We start from the raw sequence: 16,540 nt of genomic DNA on the forward strand, positions 1-16,540 counted from the left end.
GTATGGGAGGGATATTTTCCGGTCGTCGAGATGATGATGCAAGGTCAAGGGTTAAGTGGTGATAGCGATAGTATGGGTGTTAGGAGATGAAAAGCGGCTAGAGAGGCCAGTTAACCAGGTTGGAAAAAAGGCTTCAAGGAAGTGCCACGTACGGTAAAATAGGGAGCGAATAAAGGCTCTGCAAATGTGCAGCTGGCGATATTTCTCTATTCATGGCAAGCTTATGGGAAGCGAAACTTCCCATGATTCGATGAGAAGAACCATGAAGGAGGAGCAGCAAGCCAGGGCTTTAATGCCGAAGTTACCGCTTTGTCAAGGCTTTGCTTAGGTTTTGTTTGGGGCCTTTTTAGGGTCTTGCTTAGGGCCTGGCCTCGAGGCTGTGCTACTTTTGCTGCGAGTAGTCGCATTGGCGCGCCTAAAATACAGGGCTGCCCCCCTCTGTCCTCCCTCTGTAGCTCTGGGGAATATGACGCTGTGCTCTTGTCTTTCACCGAGGGTATGCTCACCGAGAAAGGGCCCATATCTTCTTGACCGTTCACCGAGCCAACTACTAGATGGACATCAAGAATCTCAAGCGAGTGTGCCTCACGTCATACGATCCTACACCCTGTCTCCTTGTTATTGCACAGGCGAGTCCATACAAGAAACCTAGATTCGCTCCATCTCCGACAATATAGCATTATAAGCTTACAATTTGAACACCTGGCCTGACCACGCCCTAGCGCTCACCCCTCTCTGGCTTTTGTTTTCCTCATAGCACACACCACATACCCACACAAGATGGACTCAGGCGGAAGCCCAACCTCGAAGCCCTCAGCTAGTCGAGGCGATGTATGTCTTCATGTTTTGCTCGCTACCTTCGACTAAGTGCGTTGGCTAACTGCGTCATGCAACAAAAAAATTGCGTGTGAATAAAAAAGGCTCCTCCCGATGATCCTCACGCCGACCTTAACGCTGCCGTCGAAGAGCTTCTGAATTCATTGAGCAACAAATTTGCTGGCGTCTCGAGCGAAATTTTTGCCAAGAGTAAGTGTGAATTGTGAAGTGTGAAATTTGCTCTGGCATTGTACTCCAAGAAGGAGAAAGAGAGAGGACCTATGTGAGTGGGTGAGTGAGGTTGCTGACGCTTTGTTTTGTTTAGTGGATGAGATGTCCCGTCGGCTGGACAGCCTCGAGACTGCTTTAGCAGCCAAGGAAAAGACTGGAAATGAGAACAAATCCTCGTAGATTGGCTGCCGTTGCCGTATATTAGCTATGTCCAGATGCCCTGTAGTGTGCACATGCCTTCTATTAGGCAAATCTTCTACTTTGCTTTTCATCATTTTGTAATTGGTATTAATTTATTCTTGGCTTGATATACACTGAAATTGTCATTATCTACCATGACTACATCTGCTTTTTCCTGACGCATGACATACCGCCAACTATCAAAAGGTGGAGACGAACGGGAAAAAGGCAGCAAAGGCGGAGTCTCGGGTCGTCCGGACAAACCCTTTTACAGTTCTTCCTTGATCTCTGCGGCCTTCTTTTCGGCAGCCTCCTTGGCAGCCTGGGCCTTCTCGGCGGTGGCATCCTTGGCCTCGGTCGCCTTGTCGATGATGTTCTTAACAGTCTCGCCAGCAGCAATCTTGACTTCCTCAAACTTCTTGAGAATGTTGGCCTTGATAGTGAGCTCATCGCGCTTCTCCGAAGCAAGTTCGCCCTTGGCAAGCATGCCCTGGAGTCTGGCTAGCTCCTTCTTGGCGTACTCGTGGTTCTCGCCTAGTTTGGTGAGGACACGGACGTAGTATTCGGCCGATTTCTTCTGGACATCAGCGCTGAGCTTGGAGGACTCGGCCTTGGCTTGGGCAAGGACATCGGAGAAGGTAGAACCGCCGGTCAGCTTGACAACCAGAGAGTCCAGAGAGGCCAGAGTGCCCGCAACATGGTCCAGGCCGCCGCCAACGGTACGATGAAGACCAGCCTTTTCATTGACAAAGGCAAGAATACCTGTCTCGGTACGGGGTCCTTCGTAGGGCTCACCGACAGTGCTGCCAGCAGGGAACCACTTGATGGTGGGGTAAGAGTTGATGCCCTGTTTCTTGGCAAGAACCTTGCTGTTGGGCGCTTCACAGTCGACTTTGGCAATGAGAACGGACTTGTCATGCTTGTAGTCATCGGCGGCTTTCTCCCACTCAGGTGCTAGAGACTTGCAGTCTTTTAAATCATAGGCTGGTTAGCTACGGATGGCGCGGAAATTGGGTTAGACGTGAAAGGGGGGGAAGGAGGAAAAAAAAAAGGGGACAACTTACGAGTGCACCAGGGAGCAGTAAAGGCCACAAGAACGCCTTGTTCACCACCAACCTGTTCGACAAAGGAAACATCGTTGAGCATCTGGACGGCGCTGGGAGCAGACCACTTTTTGCGGATCTTGACCATAGACTTTTGTTCGACGAAACTGGCCAGGTCGTCTAGGGAACGGGCGCCTGAGTATTCATGGGGAGTGTCACTGACACCATCGAACCACTTCAGGGTGGGAAAGCCCTGGATTCCGAAGCGCTTGCCGAGTGAGCGTTCAGCATCGGCATCGACCTTGGCGATCTGCACCTTGTCATTGGCGTGCTCGTAGCCGGTAGCAAGTTCCTCGTAGACTGGGGCCAGGTTCTTACAGTGGCCACACCACGGGGCGAAGAACTTGACTAGAGTGGGCTTGCCACTCTTCAGAACAACATCGTCAAAGTTGGAGGGGACCAGATCAATGACAGCGGATTTGGCGGAAGCCACGGCCACGAGAGCCGTTACCACAAAGGTCCTGAGGCTGACCATTGTGACAGAGAGATAAAAGAGTATTTATAAGAGAGGTTTTCGAATCGATCGTAGTGGTGAGACGCAAGATTGGAGTCGAGAAGGGGGTTATAGATAAAAAAAGAAAAAAAAGAAACGGGCACGACGAAGTTGAAAACGACCAGCGGATAAGGTGAACAAACTTCCAGGTAAGTTCGGGGTCTTAGATTGTGGCTTCTTTGTTGATAGAACTGAAGCTTTCTAAAGAAGTAGAAAAGAATAAAAAGGGATCGGAAATGGGGAGATGTCTGAGTGCAAGCTTGCTGTTTGCTTGCTCTCCAAGCCATGGCGAAGGAACGAGCTGGCCTCTTCACGTTCTGTAAATGTACAGCTAGCGCCACGATTACGTAGTTGAGACGCCACAGGCGCCCCGCCATAATGTGGCGCTGGAATTTCTCCAAAGAGGACAGCCGCCGATCATGTTGTCTCATCCGTTGGTGATGATGATGATGATGATGGTGCTGACGCTGATAATGTTTGGGGGCCTGTGACCCATCTTCTTAGCTCTGTTGATGTGCTGCTAGAATCTTGATGTTTGCAGAGCTATGACGGTGAGTAAAAGGGAGCTTGGGACATGTGTTGTATGCGTGCCGTCTTTTGTGTAAGATGGGAAGAGGGCCAGGAGGAGGGATAGACTCTAGTTGAATATAGGAATAACCAATATGGTTAGTAATTGAGACTAGGTCTTGGAGAACTGGCAACCTGATATAGCGCCGGGGGATCTCGAAGAATCGTAGGTATGTGGAGAATCATGTCGATAGGTCATGAGTTATATTTATAAGCATTCGCTCATTTGGCTAGCTTTCTAAGCAGCTAATAAAAATGTATGAGGGCTACCTCTTTAGCCCGAAAGATTGCTCTCACATAATGAGAGAGCGTGTAGTGGACTGAGGCTAGATCTTGGGACTGTGCGCGCCTTATATCTGATTCGCCATGAAGATACTATCCTATCAGAGGGGAGTGATGACGCAACATAGAGGAAAAGCTTCGAGCTTCTCATCCTGGCCTAGGGAATCATAATGAAAGCTATGTGGCCTCGTTACGAAATGGGTGTACACAGTACACAAGTAGGAGTAGACTACTACTACCTGCATAATAGAGCGGTTATGACTAGTACTGCAGCACTACCAAGAACTATTACTACTACTACTACTACTATGTAATGCCGCTTGTGCTATGTGTCAATACTCCGGACAACCCCTTGTCGAGCATTGACCTGTCAGGGTAAAAAGGGGGCTGTTGTCACTAATATTACCAATGCTTGTTATCAATCAGTTACGATGTGGTTCCTTTTGACTGGCATGGGATTCCAGGGTGATGGAACCGAGCCCTTGGAGCAAAGCCATCGGGACTAACTGAAAATATTTATTTCATTATCGTGCACCTCGAAATTTGAATGATTGCTGTGGAGATTGGCTGTCTTGTGAAGAGGCTGTATAGAAACTAGGGGAAAGAAGCGTACGGCGTCAAAGATTCTGCTTCTTTCCCTCCTATTCTCTTTTTTTACTTATTCCCACATGCCTCTCTATGTCAAGGCTATCTACCCCCTACCCCCTGAAGGGCTAATGCAATGCTAGATGTGTCGTTACGACGATGGAACCCCCAATATCCATAGCTCTTTGGTTAACTATGACAAAGTTGCTGGTCGCCTCATTCGTCACATACTACAGGGGACAAAGCGGCTTAAAGACGGTTGAGCAAATGCGCAAAATTCAATAAAAATAGTGGGTAATAAGTTGAAGAAGCAGCTGCCATTTGTAGAATGAAAACTCTGACATATGTGATGCTTCTTGACCATGCCTTCACGTAGACCCACCACCTCGATTGTCACCTCAATTTTCAATCAGAGCGGCAATCCCAAACATCGACACGACGACTTTATCTATTGGGAATGACCAGCCGAGCAAAATCAGACACTACGGAAGCTCTCCTGGCTTAGTTTTAAGCAGGCGGGATAACATATTTATACGGGCGATGTCTCCTCGAAGGGTCCAAGTCTAGATCTGCTCAGGGCGTCGTTGATGGCATGCATTCGGCCTTCTGTGGATATATGAGGATTGGCTATTCTTCGGATCAAGCAGCTTATTCTCGGCTACAGCTAGAGGAAGCAGTGTCCTGTTGCAAGTCTTCAGAAACTCCATCGCAACGACAAGATGTTCAATATGTAAGTGTTGTCTAAAAAACTAGGGACTCCTTCGCTAAATTTAGAGGCGTTGCTCTTCCAGTGATTCAGGCCTTTCAATCAAACAAACTCCGTTCAAGTTGATTTGATAATGCCTCCCGAGGCTATGGCAAACATTGGGCCGAATGCATCAAAACTGCAGAGCCTCGCGGCTCTTTTTTTTATCGAATCCACAATGGTACCAACGAAATGGTGTCTCTGTCGCTTTCCTAATGGGTGTAACTATTTACTTTTCCTGGAGCGATCGTCGCATGCAAGAGCTGGTTTTTCCTTATAGCGCGAAGTTTCTAATAAGGAGTCTAGCTGCTCGGAATTATGGTGGACTTCTAACGGGTTCATAATGTATGTAATACGCATTCAATCTCGAAGAAGACGTCATTGCGTAAACTGAGAAGAAAAGCCGATTTCGGAGCGTTTTGAACGTCAAGAACAATCGCCGAAAGGAAATGGGCACGAACAATATGAAAATAACTGAGAGACAAAGAGGTCGCTTCCTCAAGCCACGCAACATCAGTCTCAATTTCATTCGCTCCGAGCCGAGCCCCGAGTTAGACAAAATCCAAGGAGCCATTGCTCCACCGAAAGGGGCGACTTGATTTTTCATAACTCGATTCTTTTATGTTTCGAAGATCCAAGATAGCGGGTATTAGTCCAAGGGCGGACGGCGCCGCAGTGAGCCAATGAGCTAAGTCAAGCAGATAAACAGGCCGTCTTTACTATAGACACACCGCCGTGTTTCTACCAGGCGCTTGGCATCTCTTCTCCGCTCCGGCGCTGGACCGAAGCTTGTTAGGATGGTGATCCTTTTCCTCTATGGATGTCATAGTCTCAAGGAAAGCAAGGAAGACTAGACAATATTCTTCTTTTCTTCCTCTTGCTACCCTGGAGCTGGGAAATAAGCCGCAGCCTGCTCGCTGGCCCTCCTCCGGAATCGCCACCCTTTTTGTTTTGCTGTTTTATCTCGCTTTTGGCGCTGCTGTTGGTTGCATCTAGTTGGCGAGGGGAAGCGTGGGGGTGAGGTCAAAGAGGAGAAGCTGTCATGACATACAACGTTCCGAACCCCGTCTCGCCGTACTCCGCTTCCCTTACTTCCCTTGCCTAATGGGGCATTGTTGTTTTCTCCCCTCATACTTTTACCTCTCAGAACTGCTGCTAGTATATCCCACTGCAATCTCCCTTCCTGCGTCACTTTGTCAGACATGAGAACTAATCCTAAGCGGGTTAAAGCTTGTGTTAGTTAAGCTTCCCGGAACTGTAGTACTAAAGAGGGCGTGGCTGAAGCAAAAGAAATGGGAAATACGCACTAAGGCGAAGACTCCGGCCTCGCTCTATCCTTATAATGCTTCTATCTAGAGAAGAGCCAGAGTAGTCAATGTTATTCTCGGGCGGTTCAGGGTAAGGCATAGAAGAAGAGCAAAGAATTACATTGAGACGCGGCCTGGCTCCTGATATAAAGTCTTGGAGCTCTCCTCCTAGTCTGCTCTCTCAATTCTCTGCCCACTGTCTATTCTTCTACATCTTTTAAAAACTATAGCCCATCTTAGCAAACCTCTTTTTTTCTTCTTCACACACATATTATTTGTTTTCTCGTATTTCCTACAGCCATCATGTCTAACATTGTCCCTGAGCCCGAATTCGAGCAGGCTTACAAAGGTAAGCTGTCCAATCCCGCCTTCATACCGGTGTTTCTTCTCTCTTGTCATCCCTACTAACACCTCACTTGCAGAGCTTGTTAGTTCCCTTGAGAACTCAACCCTGTTTGAAAAGAACCCCGAGTACCGCACCGCTCTTAAGGTTGTGTCTATCCCCGAACGCGTCATCCAGTTCCGTGTTGTCTGGGAAGACGACAAAGGCCAATTGCAGGTCAACCGCGGCTTCCGTGTGCAGTTCAACTCCGCTCTGGGCCCGTACAAGGGTGGCCTCCGTTTCCATCCTTCCGTGAATCTGTCAATCCTCAAGTTTCTGGGCTTCGAGCAGATTTTCAAGAATGCCTTAACTGGACTGTCCATGGGTGGCGGCAAGGGTGGCGCTGACTTTGACCCTAAGGGCAAGTCTGACAACGAGATCCGCCGTTTCTGCGACTCTTTCATGCGTGAGCTGAGCAAACACATTGGCGCCGACACCGATGTGCCCGCTGGAGACATTGGTGTGTCTGGCCGCGAAATTGGCTGGCTGTTCGGTGCCTACCGCAAGTACCGCAACCGCTGGGAGGGTGTTTTGACAGGCAAGGGTCTGTCGTGGGGAGGCTCCCTTATTCGCCCCGAGGCCACCGGCTACGGTTTGGTGTACTACGTTGAGTATATGCTGAAGGAAGCTGGCCGCGGATCGTTCAGCGGCAAGCGCGTGGCTATTTCAGGCTCAGGAAATGTGGCGCAATACGCGGCCCTCAAGTGCCTCGAGCTAGGCGCAACAGTGGTGTCGCTGTCAGATTCCAAGGGCTCGCTAATTGCCAACGACGGCCAAGGCTTTACGGCTGAAGAGATTGGCAAGATTGCCGAACTCAAGGTGGCCCGTGGCGCTTTGACTGCCTTTGAAGCCGGCTCCAAATTCAAGTATGTCGATGGCGCACGGCCGTGGGTGCATGTCGGCAAGGTTGATATTGCGCTGCCGTCGGCTACACAGAACGAGGTATCTAAGGAGGAGGCTCAGACGCTGGTGGCCAACGGCTGCCTCGCCATTGCTGAGGGCTCTAACATGGGCTGCACACAGGAGGCCATCGAAGTGTTCGAGGCGGAACGTGCGACCAAGGGTGGTGCCGCTATCTGGTACGCACCTGGAAAGGCGGCCAACTGTGGTGGTGTGGCCGTTTCTGGGCTGGAAATGGCCCAGAACTCGCAGCGACTGGCGTGGACGTCGGAGGAGGTCGACGAGAAACTCAAGAAGATCATGAAGGATGCCTTCGACAACGCGCTGGTCACGGCTAAGGAGTATGTGGTGTCCAAGGACGGCGAGCTACCCTCTCTGGTGGCTGGCTCTAATATCGCTGGCTTTGTCAAGGTTGCGCGTGCGATGAAAGACCAGGGCGACTGGTGGAACTAAGCAAATAGCCCTTTTTCTCTTTTGCCTTTGCTCGGTTTCTGAATTCTGGCTGTGCATGCCTCTTTGCTACGCACACCATGATACCCTTTTTATGACCCTTTTTTATTTCTACGACGATATTCCATTTCAAAATCACTCAGCACCCAGATAGTATAACAACTCCTAGCACAGCCAGCAGGAATACACCCCTAACCTTTCAGCAAAAGAATCAATACAGAATTCTACAACACTACTCTTAACTTGGCATATTAATGTGTAACAAGTCCAAGTCTAGATCTGGCGCCATTTAGCAGACTTGGCTAATCGTGACTGACAGCTTGTCTGGAGGGTGACAAATTTACGAATGCCGTATACAGTGACGAATGATTAAATACAAGAAAGAGGCAGCGTATGAATCGCGTCCTGTTCCAATGCGGAACTTTCTCACTAGTTGAATCATTGGTCCGCCTTGCATGAGACGGGATCGCATGTAAACTCATTGTGCCATTTACAAAATCATATGTGCGTATCAGGAATACGAGCTTACACTTCAAGTCTCACAATATACTCGCCCAGCATAAGGACATACTGTAGTAGCAGCCTATGACACTGCAAGGTTTGCCGTTTGCCTACAAGGGGAGTTGAACTTATTTCTACATGATAATACCAAAGCACTAAACCCCAGATACAGATTATAACCTCAAATCCCATCAATGCAAAATAGTAGGTAGCCTCACGTGCTTCAACTCTCCAGGACTGCGACTTTTTGGTTTGAACGCCCCGATATCTCACGAGTGCTAGCTTTTTTAGCCGCAATTGCTCTACTCCCAAGGTCTCTTTATCGTACAACAACCACAGAATCTTCGATATCTGCTTTTTGAGGCCGCGGTTCTCTCTAAAGCATGTCAAGCTAGATAGACCCTTTGAGGTGCTTCCCAAGTACCTCTGCAACCTATTCATGCTAATCATCTTCTCAAGCTCCACACGAACATATCGCCACCGCATAGGCCTAGCATCTAGAATACTGCATGTAGAGTTACATTATATGCATCTCAGACTCTTCTATTCTGTTGTGCTATTTTTTCGAACAAACTAGCAACCAACGTCTCCCTTCTAGCTATGCCACAGTTAGGCGTACTGAGCTGCGTGGGGGTTACAGTATTGGTGTCATTATAACTGACGCGCGGCGTACGAGCACATGTGCCGTGTCATCAAAGGGAAAAAGTGGAAATGAAGCAAGAGCTAGAGCTGAGGATTGATGTTTGGCGGTGTTTTCTTGGGCTTTGGATATACTTGAGATTTCTTACTATTGGGCTCTCCCGAGTGATGTACCTATGGGATCTTGTCTTCGGATTTCCCCATTTTGATAGTAGGCTACCCGTGGTAATAAATTCATATACTGGACTTTTGATATACCATGTCATCTTCGTCATCGTGCATGGACATGGTGGTATAGTAGGTTAGCTATAGCTACCTTTTTTTGTACATATACTTCGCCAGGCTAGAGACAAACGTTTGCAGTGCATTGTTTTTGAAAAGCCTTATAGCTTCACCTTGGATCCTGGGCATGAGATCCGCTCTTCAGGCAAAACATAGATAGACATAGAATCAACTTCAAGAATGACCTATTCGTTCTTCTCCTCTTTGAAGGACATTCTGTACGTCCTCCTAATATCTCCTGTCACTATTCGCTAGTTAAAGTAGCGTCGCAATTGTGTAGAGAGGGCCAGGGCAAGAATTATTGGAATGAAACCTAGGTTACGAAGTAAACTACACGACATTTAGCTTTGCCAGTATCTCATAGAGGTTCATATTTAACCAAGGGACCACCAATAATCGCTTCACTTTATCTAATGTATGTCGATGTGGATTAAGTATGTCACCCGAAGCAGCCCTGCCACACCTCCTGTAAGATGAACAGCTTTCCGCATGTTTTCTTCTTGGGAATACTGAAATATCGAGTCAGAATAACAGATTTCGTAGTACTATAATGAATGATGACTCCTAGATACAAGATATTGTTCTCGGAAGTTCAAATGAACTATTAAAGGTTCTAGAAACTACGGACGGATTTACCCCTCCCCGACCCCAAAGTACTTCAAGGGCTAAACTTGGTCGCGGTTAAAAAGATGGCCGATTTAATAATCACAGGCGATACATCGTAGCAATGGGCGCGGGGTAGTACTTCGTCGCTTACCTCGAATTTTATACAAAATACAACCCTACCTACTAGCTGGGCATCAATTCTGGGCGTCTAGCCAACGAATCCAATCATCCATACTTGTGACGCTCTGCATAGCCCTCAACTATCCAACAAGTTGGGCAAAGGCTGCGTCTTTTTGGGTTCGTCTATGGTATTTCTCCTTCTCCTTTCATACTTGTCCTTTTTCTCTGCTGGCTGCCGTTTATTCTACTAGCCTAGATATTTCCAACGAAGTGAATAGCGTCACCAGCCAGCACTAGTTAGACCTGTTTGCTCATTTTCTTGTCCTTTTCTTTGCTTCGCCCATGATTCTCACTCCCTATTTTTGAATAGCCTCTTTTTTCTAGTTTGATCTCCGAAGATAAACCAAGATGAGCTCGCATAGTGTACCAGTAACCTCTCAGCCTTTGAAGGTCCTTTCTCTCGGTATGTCTCTGTAGTGCCAGCCCACCATCATATACCTTGTTGTATATCTAACTATTGCAGATGGCGGTGGAGTCCGTGGACTATCTAGCCTTTTGATTCTCGAGAAAATCGCCGAACATATCCGGGATACTGAGGGTTATACCGAAATACAAAAGCCTTGCGAGATGTTTGATCTTATCGGCGGTACGGGCACAGGCGGGTATGGCTTTCAGTAGTTATAACTATATTCTGGAAGGCTTGCTGACGGTTTTGTAACAGAATCATTGCCATCATGCTTGGCCGGCTAAAAATGACTCTCCATCAGTCTATTCAAGCGTATAAAAGCCTTGCCGAGACAGTATTACGTCCGGAACGAACAAAACTCTTCACGACTTCGCCAGGAGCTCGTTTGGCACAGGTAGAAACCGCAATTAAACGTATGATTCGCGAGAACTGCAGCGAAACGCAATGCGTAGAGCAGCGATTGCGAGGCAGCCCTACAGCTGATAGTTGTCCACATGAGGATACATTGTTCCGAGACAAACATTCCACGAAAACGTAGGTTTTAGACAGAGACCCTACACCTAGCTGATCTAACATTCTTTCTACTATTTAGCGCTGTATTAGCCATGACCAAAGTTAATGTTGAAACATCGCCTACTGTCATCTCAACGTATGATACATCTACAAGTTTTGCTGAGTGCAAGATTTGGGAGATAGCCATGGCCATATCTGCACGCAATAACTTCATTTCAATCAGGATCGGTCGAGACAAAGAACAGTTCATCGATGCCAAATATGGATACAATAATCCATGCGAGGTCCTTATCGGAGAGGCCGAGAAAGCGTTTCCAGGCAGGAAGATGATGATTCTGAGCATTGGCACAGGCCTTGGCGATGTTGTGGAGATTAGCGACTCGAAAGACTCTGTTTTCAGAGCATACTCCAAAGTTGCGACTACATCTAAGCAGGTTGACTTGCGACTGAGGGAGAAGCACAGCAGCACTGGAGGCTATTACAGACTGAACGTGGAGAATGGACTCGAAGACGTTGCACCTCCAGACAGCCAGGATCCAAGTAACATTGCAGGACATACAAGAAACTATCTCGGCGAAAACAAGAATCTTGTTGCAGACTTTGCTAGAGCTTTTGTCAGTGGCACTCTCCAATCTAGTCAAAAAGGTATGTAATGCAGGCGAAACTAGTAGTGTACTTATTGAGATGATAGCTAACAGAATATCTGTCTATAGTCTACCTTGACGACGATGACAAGAAATGTCTTTCGGACCTTTTCGTGACCGACCCCAGCATAGACAAGAGGGATATCGAAGAGAAAAAAGGCGGGCTGCTGAAAGACTGCTATGAATGGATCCTCGAACATCCGAACTTTAAGCGCTTCAAAACAGATAGCGAATCTCGCGTTCTCTGGATTAAGGAAGACCCTGGAAAAGGCAAGACAATGCTTCTTTGCGGTATCATCGACGAGCTGCAGTCAGACCTATCGCTGTCGCTGTCCTACTTCTTTTGCCAGGCTGCAGGTCGTTATCAACTCAACACCGCCACTTCCGTGCTACGAGGGTTAATACATCATCTTGCATCCCATAATCCACAGCTCATGAAGTATCTGCGAGCAGAGTACGATAGTAAAGGGAAAGAAATCTTCGACAATCACAACACTTGGAAGGCACTTTGTGATGTCATGACTTCTATGTTGAATGATTCAACTGTGAAAAACGCCATCCTGATCGTTGATGCCTTGGATGAGTGTAGCGTGGAACGAGATCGCCTACTCAAGTTCATTTCCACAACTTTACCTGCGAAGTGGATTGTGTCAAGCCGCAATTGGCTAGATATCGAAGAAGTCCTGAATGATGCCGAGCAAAAGGTCAACATACACCTTGAGATAAACCAAAGTTCCATTTCCACAGCAGTGGAATCTTACATCAAGTTCAAAGCAGATCAGCTTGTGCAGAAAAAGAAATACAATGACCAGATGAAAGCCACTGTTTTAGAACATTTGCGGTCAAATGCCGATGGTACCTTTCTCTGGGTTGCTCTAGTTTGCAAAGAGCTCTCTAATCCAACCACCCGAAAATGGGAGACGATTAAAAAGTTGAAGTCATTTCCACCTGGACTGGATTCGCTCTATGGACGAATGTTAGAGCAGATTGATGGGTCAGACAATGCAGATCTCTTCAAAGCTATCCTTGCCACGGTCTTGTCTGTATACCGACCTGTAACATTAGAAGAGCTACGTGCTCTGGTTGAAGACCTGATGGAAGTCGAGCAGGCGGATGTGGAAGAGGTTGTCAGTCTGTGTGGCTCTTTCCTGGCTATTCATGGAAACATTGTTTCCTTCGTGCACCAGTCAGCGAAGGACTACTTGCTAACTGAACGCTCAAGCAAGATACTAAGTTTCAGCATGCCGCACCGGCACCACATCATATTTATGCGATCATTAGATGTTCTCTATACTACACTAAGCCGTGACATTTACGGTCTACTCGCACCCGGGAGTCTCATCAGCGAAGTTACTACTACTCCTAATCCAGACCCATTGGCTCCAATTCGATATTCCTGTATCTTCTGGGTGGACCATCTTCACGAATCATTGGCAGTGTTCAGTGGAAACGATAAGCTTCTAGAGTTCTTCACAGAAAGATATCTTCAGTGGCTGGAGGCTCTCAGTCTTTTACGCAACATTTCTGCTGGAGCGAAAGCATTACGGACACTAGAAGTCGACCTTGTAAGTAACTTCATAACAAAGCAATGGACGTGGGAAGGAGAATCTAACAATTTGTAGAAGGGTAAAGGAACAAAACGTCTTCAGGACATTGTCAAAGACGCCCACCGGTTCCTCCTCTTCTCCGTGGGAATCATTGAAATGGCACCCCTTCAGGTTTATGCCTCGGCTCTAATATTCAGCCCTACTAACAGTCTGATAAGACAGCAATTTAGGCATGAAGAGCCGAACTGGATTGAGGTGAAGCCAAAGGTTGAAACAGATTGGAATGTCTGTGTGCAGACTCTTGATGGACACGATGATGCAGTGGTATCGGTGGTGTTCTCGGATGATGACCAGCGACTAGCATCAAGGTCAGATGGCGAGACAGTTAAGATTTGGGATGCCACTTCTGGTACATGCCTGCACACCCTTGAGAACCATGATGGTCTGGTGACACCAGTAGTGTTCTCGAATGATGGCCAGCGACTGGCATCAGGTTCTTGGGACAATACAGTCAAGATTTGGGATACCACTTCTGGTACATGCCTGCACACTCTTGAGGGCCATACCAGTTGGGTGACATCCGTAGTGTTCTCTAATGATAGTCAGCGATTGGCATCAGGGTCGAATGACAAGACAGTCAAGATCTGGGATGTCACTTCTGGCAGTTGTCTGCACACTCTTATCGGCCATAGCGGTCGGGTGACATCGCTAGTGTTCTCGAACGATGGCCAGCGACTGGCATCAGGGTCAGATGACAAGACAGTCAAGATCTGGGATGCCATTTCTGGCACATGCTTACACACTCTTGAGGGCTGTGACCATCGGGTGACATCGGTGGTGTTCTCGAATAATGGCCAACAACTAGCATTAGTGTTAGATGACATGACAGTCAAGATTTGGGATGACATTTCTGGCACATATATGTACACCCTTGAGGGCCCTAATGGCAAGGACAAATCGATAGCGTTCTCAAATGACGGGCAGCGACTGGCATCATGGTCTTGGGACAAGACAGTCAGGATCTGGGATGTTACTTCTGGCACATGTCTGCACACTCTTGAAGGCCATAACCTTGATGTCACGTCGGTGATGTTCTCAAATGATGGCCAACGACTGGCATCAGGGTCAAATGACAATACAGTCAAGATCTGGGATGTCACTTCTGGTACATATCTGCACACCCTTGAGGGTCACGATGAAAAGGTGAGATCGGCAGTGTTCTCAAATAACGGGCAGCGACTGGCATCAGGGTCAGATGACATGACAGTCAAGATCTGGGATGCCACTTGTGGCACAGGTCCGAACACCTTTGGGGGCCATGATGGTGTTGTGAACTGGATGGTGTTCTCGAGTGATGGACAGCGACTGGCATCAGGTTCTTGGGACAAGACAGTCAAGATCTGGGATGTCACTTCTGGCACATGTCTGCACACTCTTGGGAGACACAAGGACCAGGTAGAACCGGCGATATTCTCAAATGATGGCCAGCGACTGGCATTAGAGACTTGGGACGGGATAGTCGAGATCTGGGATGCCACTTCTGGCACTTGCCTGCACACTCTTGAGGACCAATATTATCGGATGACATCAGTAATGTTCTCGAATGATGGCCAGCGACTAGCATCAGGGTCAGATCACAAGACAGTCAAGATTTGGGATGTCACTTCTGGTACATGCCTGCACACTCTTGAGGGCCATACCAGTTGGGTGACATCCGTAGTGTTCTCGAATGACGGGCAGCGACTGGCATCAGGGTCAGGTGACATGACAGTCAAGATCTGGGATGCCACTTCTGGTACATGCCTGCACACTCTTGAAGGCCATACCAGTTGGGTGACATCCGTAGTGTTCTCGAATGATGGCCAGCGACTGGCATCAGGGTCAGGTGACATGACAGTCAAGATCTGGGATGCCACTTCTGGTACATGCCTGCACACTCTTGATGGACACGATGATGCAGTGGTATCGGTGGTGTTCTCGGATGATGACCAGCGACTAGCATCAAGGTCAGATGGCGAGACAGTCAAGATTTGGGATGCCACTTCTGGTACATGCCTGCACAATCTTGAGGGCCACGGTGATATGGTGACATCAGTAGTGCTTTCGAGTGATGGCCAGCGACTGGCATCACGGCCAGATGACAAGACAGTCAAGATTTGGGATGCCACTTCTGGTACATGCCTGCACACTCTTGAGGGCCATACCAGCTGGGTGACATCCGTAGTGTTCTCGAATGATGGCCAGCGACTGGCATCAGGGTCAGATGACAAGACAGTCAAGATTTGGGATGCCACTTCTGGTACATGCCTGCACAATCTTGAGGGCCATACCAGTTGGGTGACATCCGTAGTGTTCTCGAATGATGGCCAGCGACTGGCATCAGGGTCAGGTGACATGACAGTCAAGATCTGGGATGCCACTTCCGGCCTATGCCAAAATACTCATTCCCTAGGACAAAATATTACATTTTCACTCAATCCATTCGGCCATTTCGACTACTCTTTGGATGTTGGACTATTGGACTTAGATCTGTTCACCGCATCCCACATTCCACCAACCAATCAAGCTTTCTCTCTCGATCCAAATCTCGCCAACCACGGCTTCATTGTCGACAGTCCCTGGATCATGAAGGATGGAAAAAGGATGCTTTGGTTGCCGCCAAGCTATCGTCCCTCCGTCTTTGAGGTAGATGAAGATATAGTAGTACATAGAAATAGGGTCGCCATATGCTCGTCCTCTCGCCGTATCTTCTTCCTAGGATTCAGATCCATTGGTTAGTGTGGGAAAGGCTAGATTTGAGTGCACTGTTAGCAATATAGTACCTAATCTCGGGACCTCAAATATACTATACTACATCCAACTACTCAACCGTAGTTCCTCTTCTGATACTATAATAACCGCTCTTCAGTTGCAATGTATATGTATAATCAAGCCCATTGCGAAAACCAACGTGGATTCAAAGCTCATCATCACATCTTCCCTGAAGAACACGACTACAGGAAAAGCGGTATGTTTCTTTTGTTACACAACGTCACGGTACGCCAGTGCCTTCTGCCCTGACTGCTGCCATAGCCTTGTGCTACACTGCTGATGGCCCTGTGCTACTGTGTCTACTACTGTAGTCTTGTGTTACCTTGTCCATTGCTATGGCCTTGTGTGACCATGCTCACCGCTGTCCTGC

The 16,540-nt window shown here is 47.9% G+C and overlaps 4 protein-coding genes across 4 annotated transcripts; 3 read left to right on the plus strand and 1 right to left on the minus strand.

Moving 5' to 3' along the window:
* Positions 1-780: 780 nt before the first annotated feature.
* On the plus strand, positions 781-1,227 carry HOO65_070338 (uncharacterized protein; the record flags this gene model as incomplete). Its single annotated transcript, XM_071005199.1, has 3 exons — positions 781-831; positions 921-1,026; positions 1,142-1,227. 3 exons carry the CDS (start codon positions 781-783, stop codon positions 1,225-1,227), a joined length of 243 nt encoding a protein of 80 aa, XP_070857056.1.
* Positions 1,228-1,495: 268 nt separating this feature from the next.
* Positions 1,496-2,805, minus strand: HOO65_070339 (Protein disulfide-isomerase erp38; the record flags this gene model as incomplete). The annotated part of the gene is made up of 2 exons (XM_071005054.1): positions 1,496-2,196; positions 2,292-2,805. 2 exons carry the CDS (start codon positions 2,803-2,805, stop codon positions 1,496-1,498), a joined length of 1,215 nt encoding a protein of 404 aa, XP_070857057.1.
* A 3,807-nt stretch (positions 2,806-6,612) lies between these two features.
* HOO65_070340 (NADP-specific glutamate dehydrogenase) lies at positions 6,613-8,044 on the plus strand (the record flags this gene model as incomplete). The annotated part of the gene is made up of 2 exons (XM_071005031.1): positions 6,613-6,658; positions 6,732-8,044. The coding sequence occupies 2 exons, from the start codon at positions 6,613-6,615 to the stop codon at positions 8,042-8,044; spliced, it is 1,359 nt and encodes a 452-aa protein (XP_070857058.1).
* Positions 8,045-10,597: 2,553 nt separating this feature from the next.
* Positions 10,598-16,137, plus strand: HOO65_070341 (Vegetative incompatibility protein HET-E-1; the record flags this gene model as incomplete). Its single annotated transcript, XM_071004773.1, has 6 exons — positions 10,598-10,652; positions 10,713-10,851; positions 10,911-11,189; positions 11,392-11,813; positions 11,867-13,377; positions 13,435-16,137. 6 exons carry the CDS (start codon positions 10,598-10,600, stop codon positions 16,135-16,137), a joined length of 5,109 nt encoding a protein of 1,702 aa, XP_070857059.1.
* Positions 16,138-16,540: the final 403 nt, after the last annotated feature.

The sequence above is a fragment of the Ceratocystis lukuohia genome (genome assembly GCF_044167205.1).
Source record: "Ceratocystis lukuohia strain C4212 chromosome Unknown Supercontig7_pilon, whole genome shotgun sequence".
NCBI lineage: Eukaryota > Fungi > Ascomycota > Sordariomycetes > Microascales > Ceratocystidaceae > Ceratocystis > Ceratocystis lukuohia.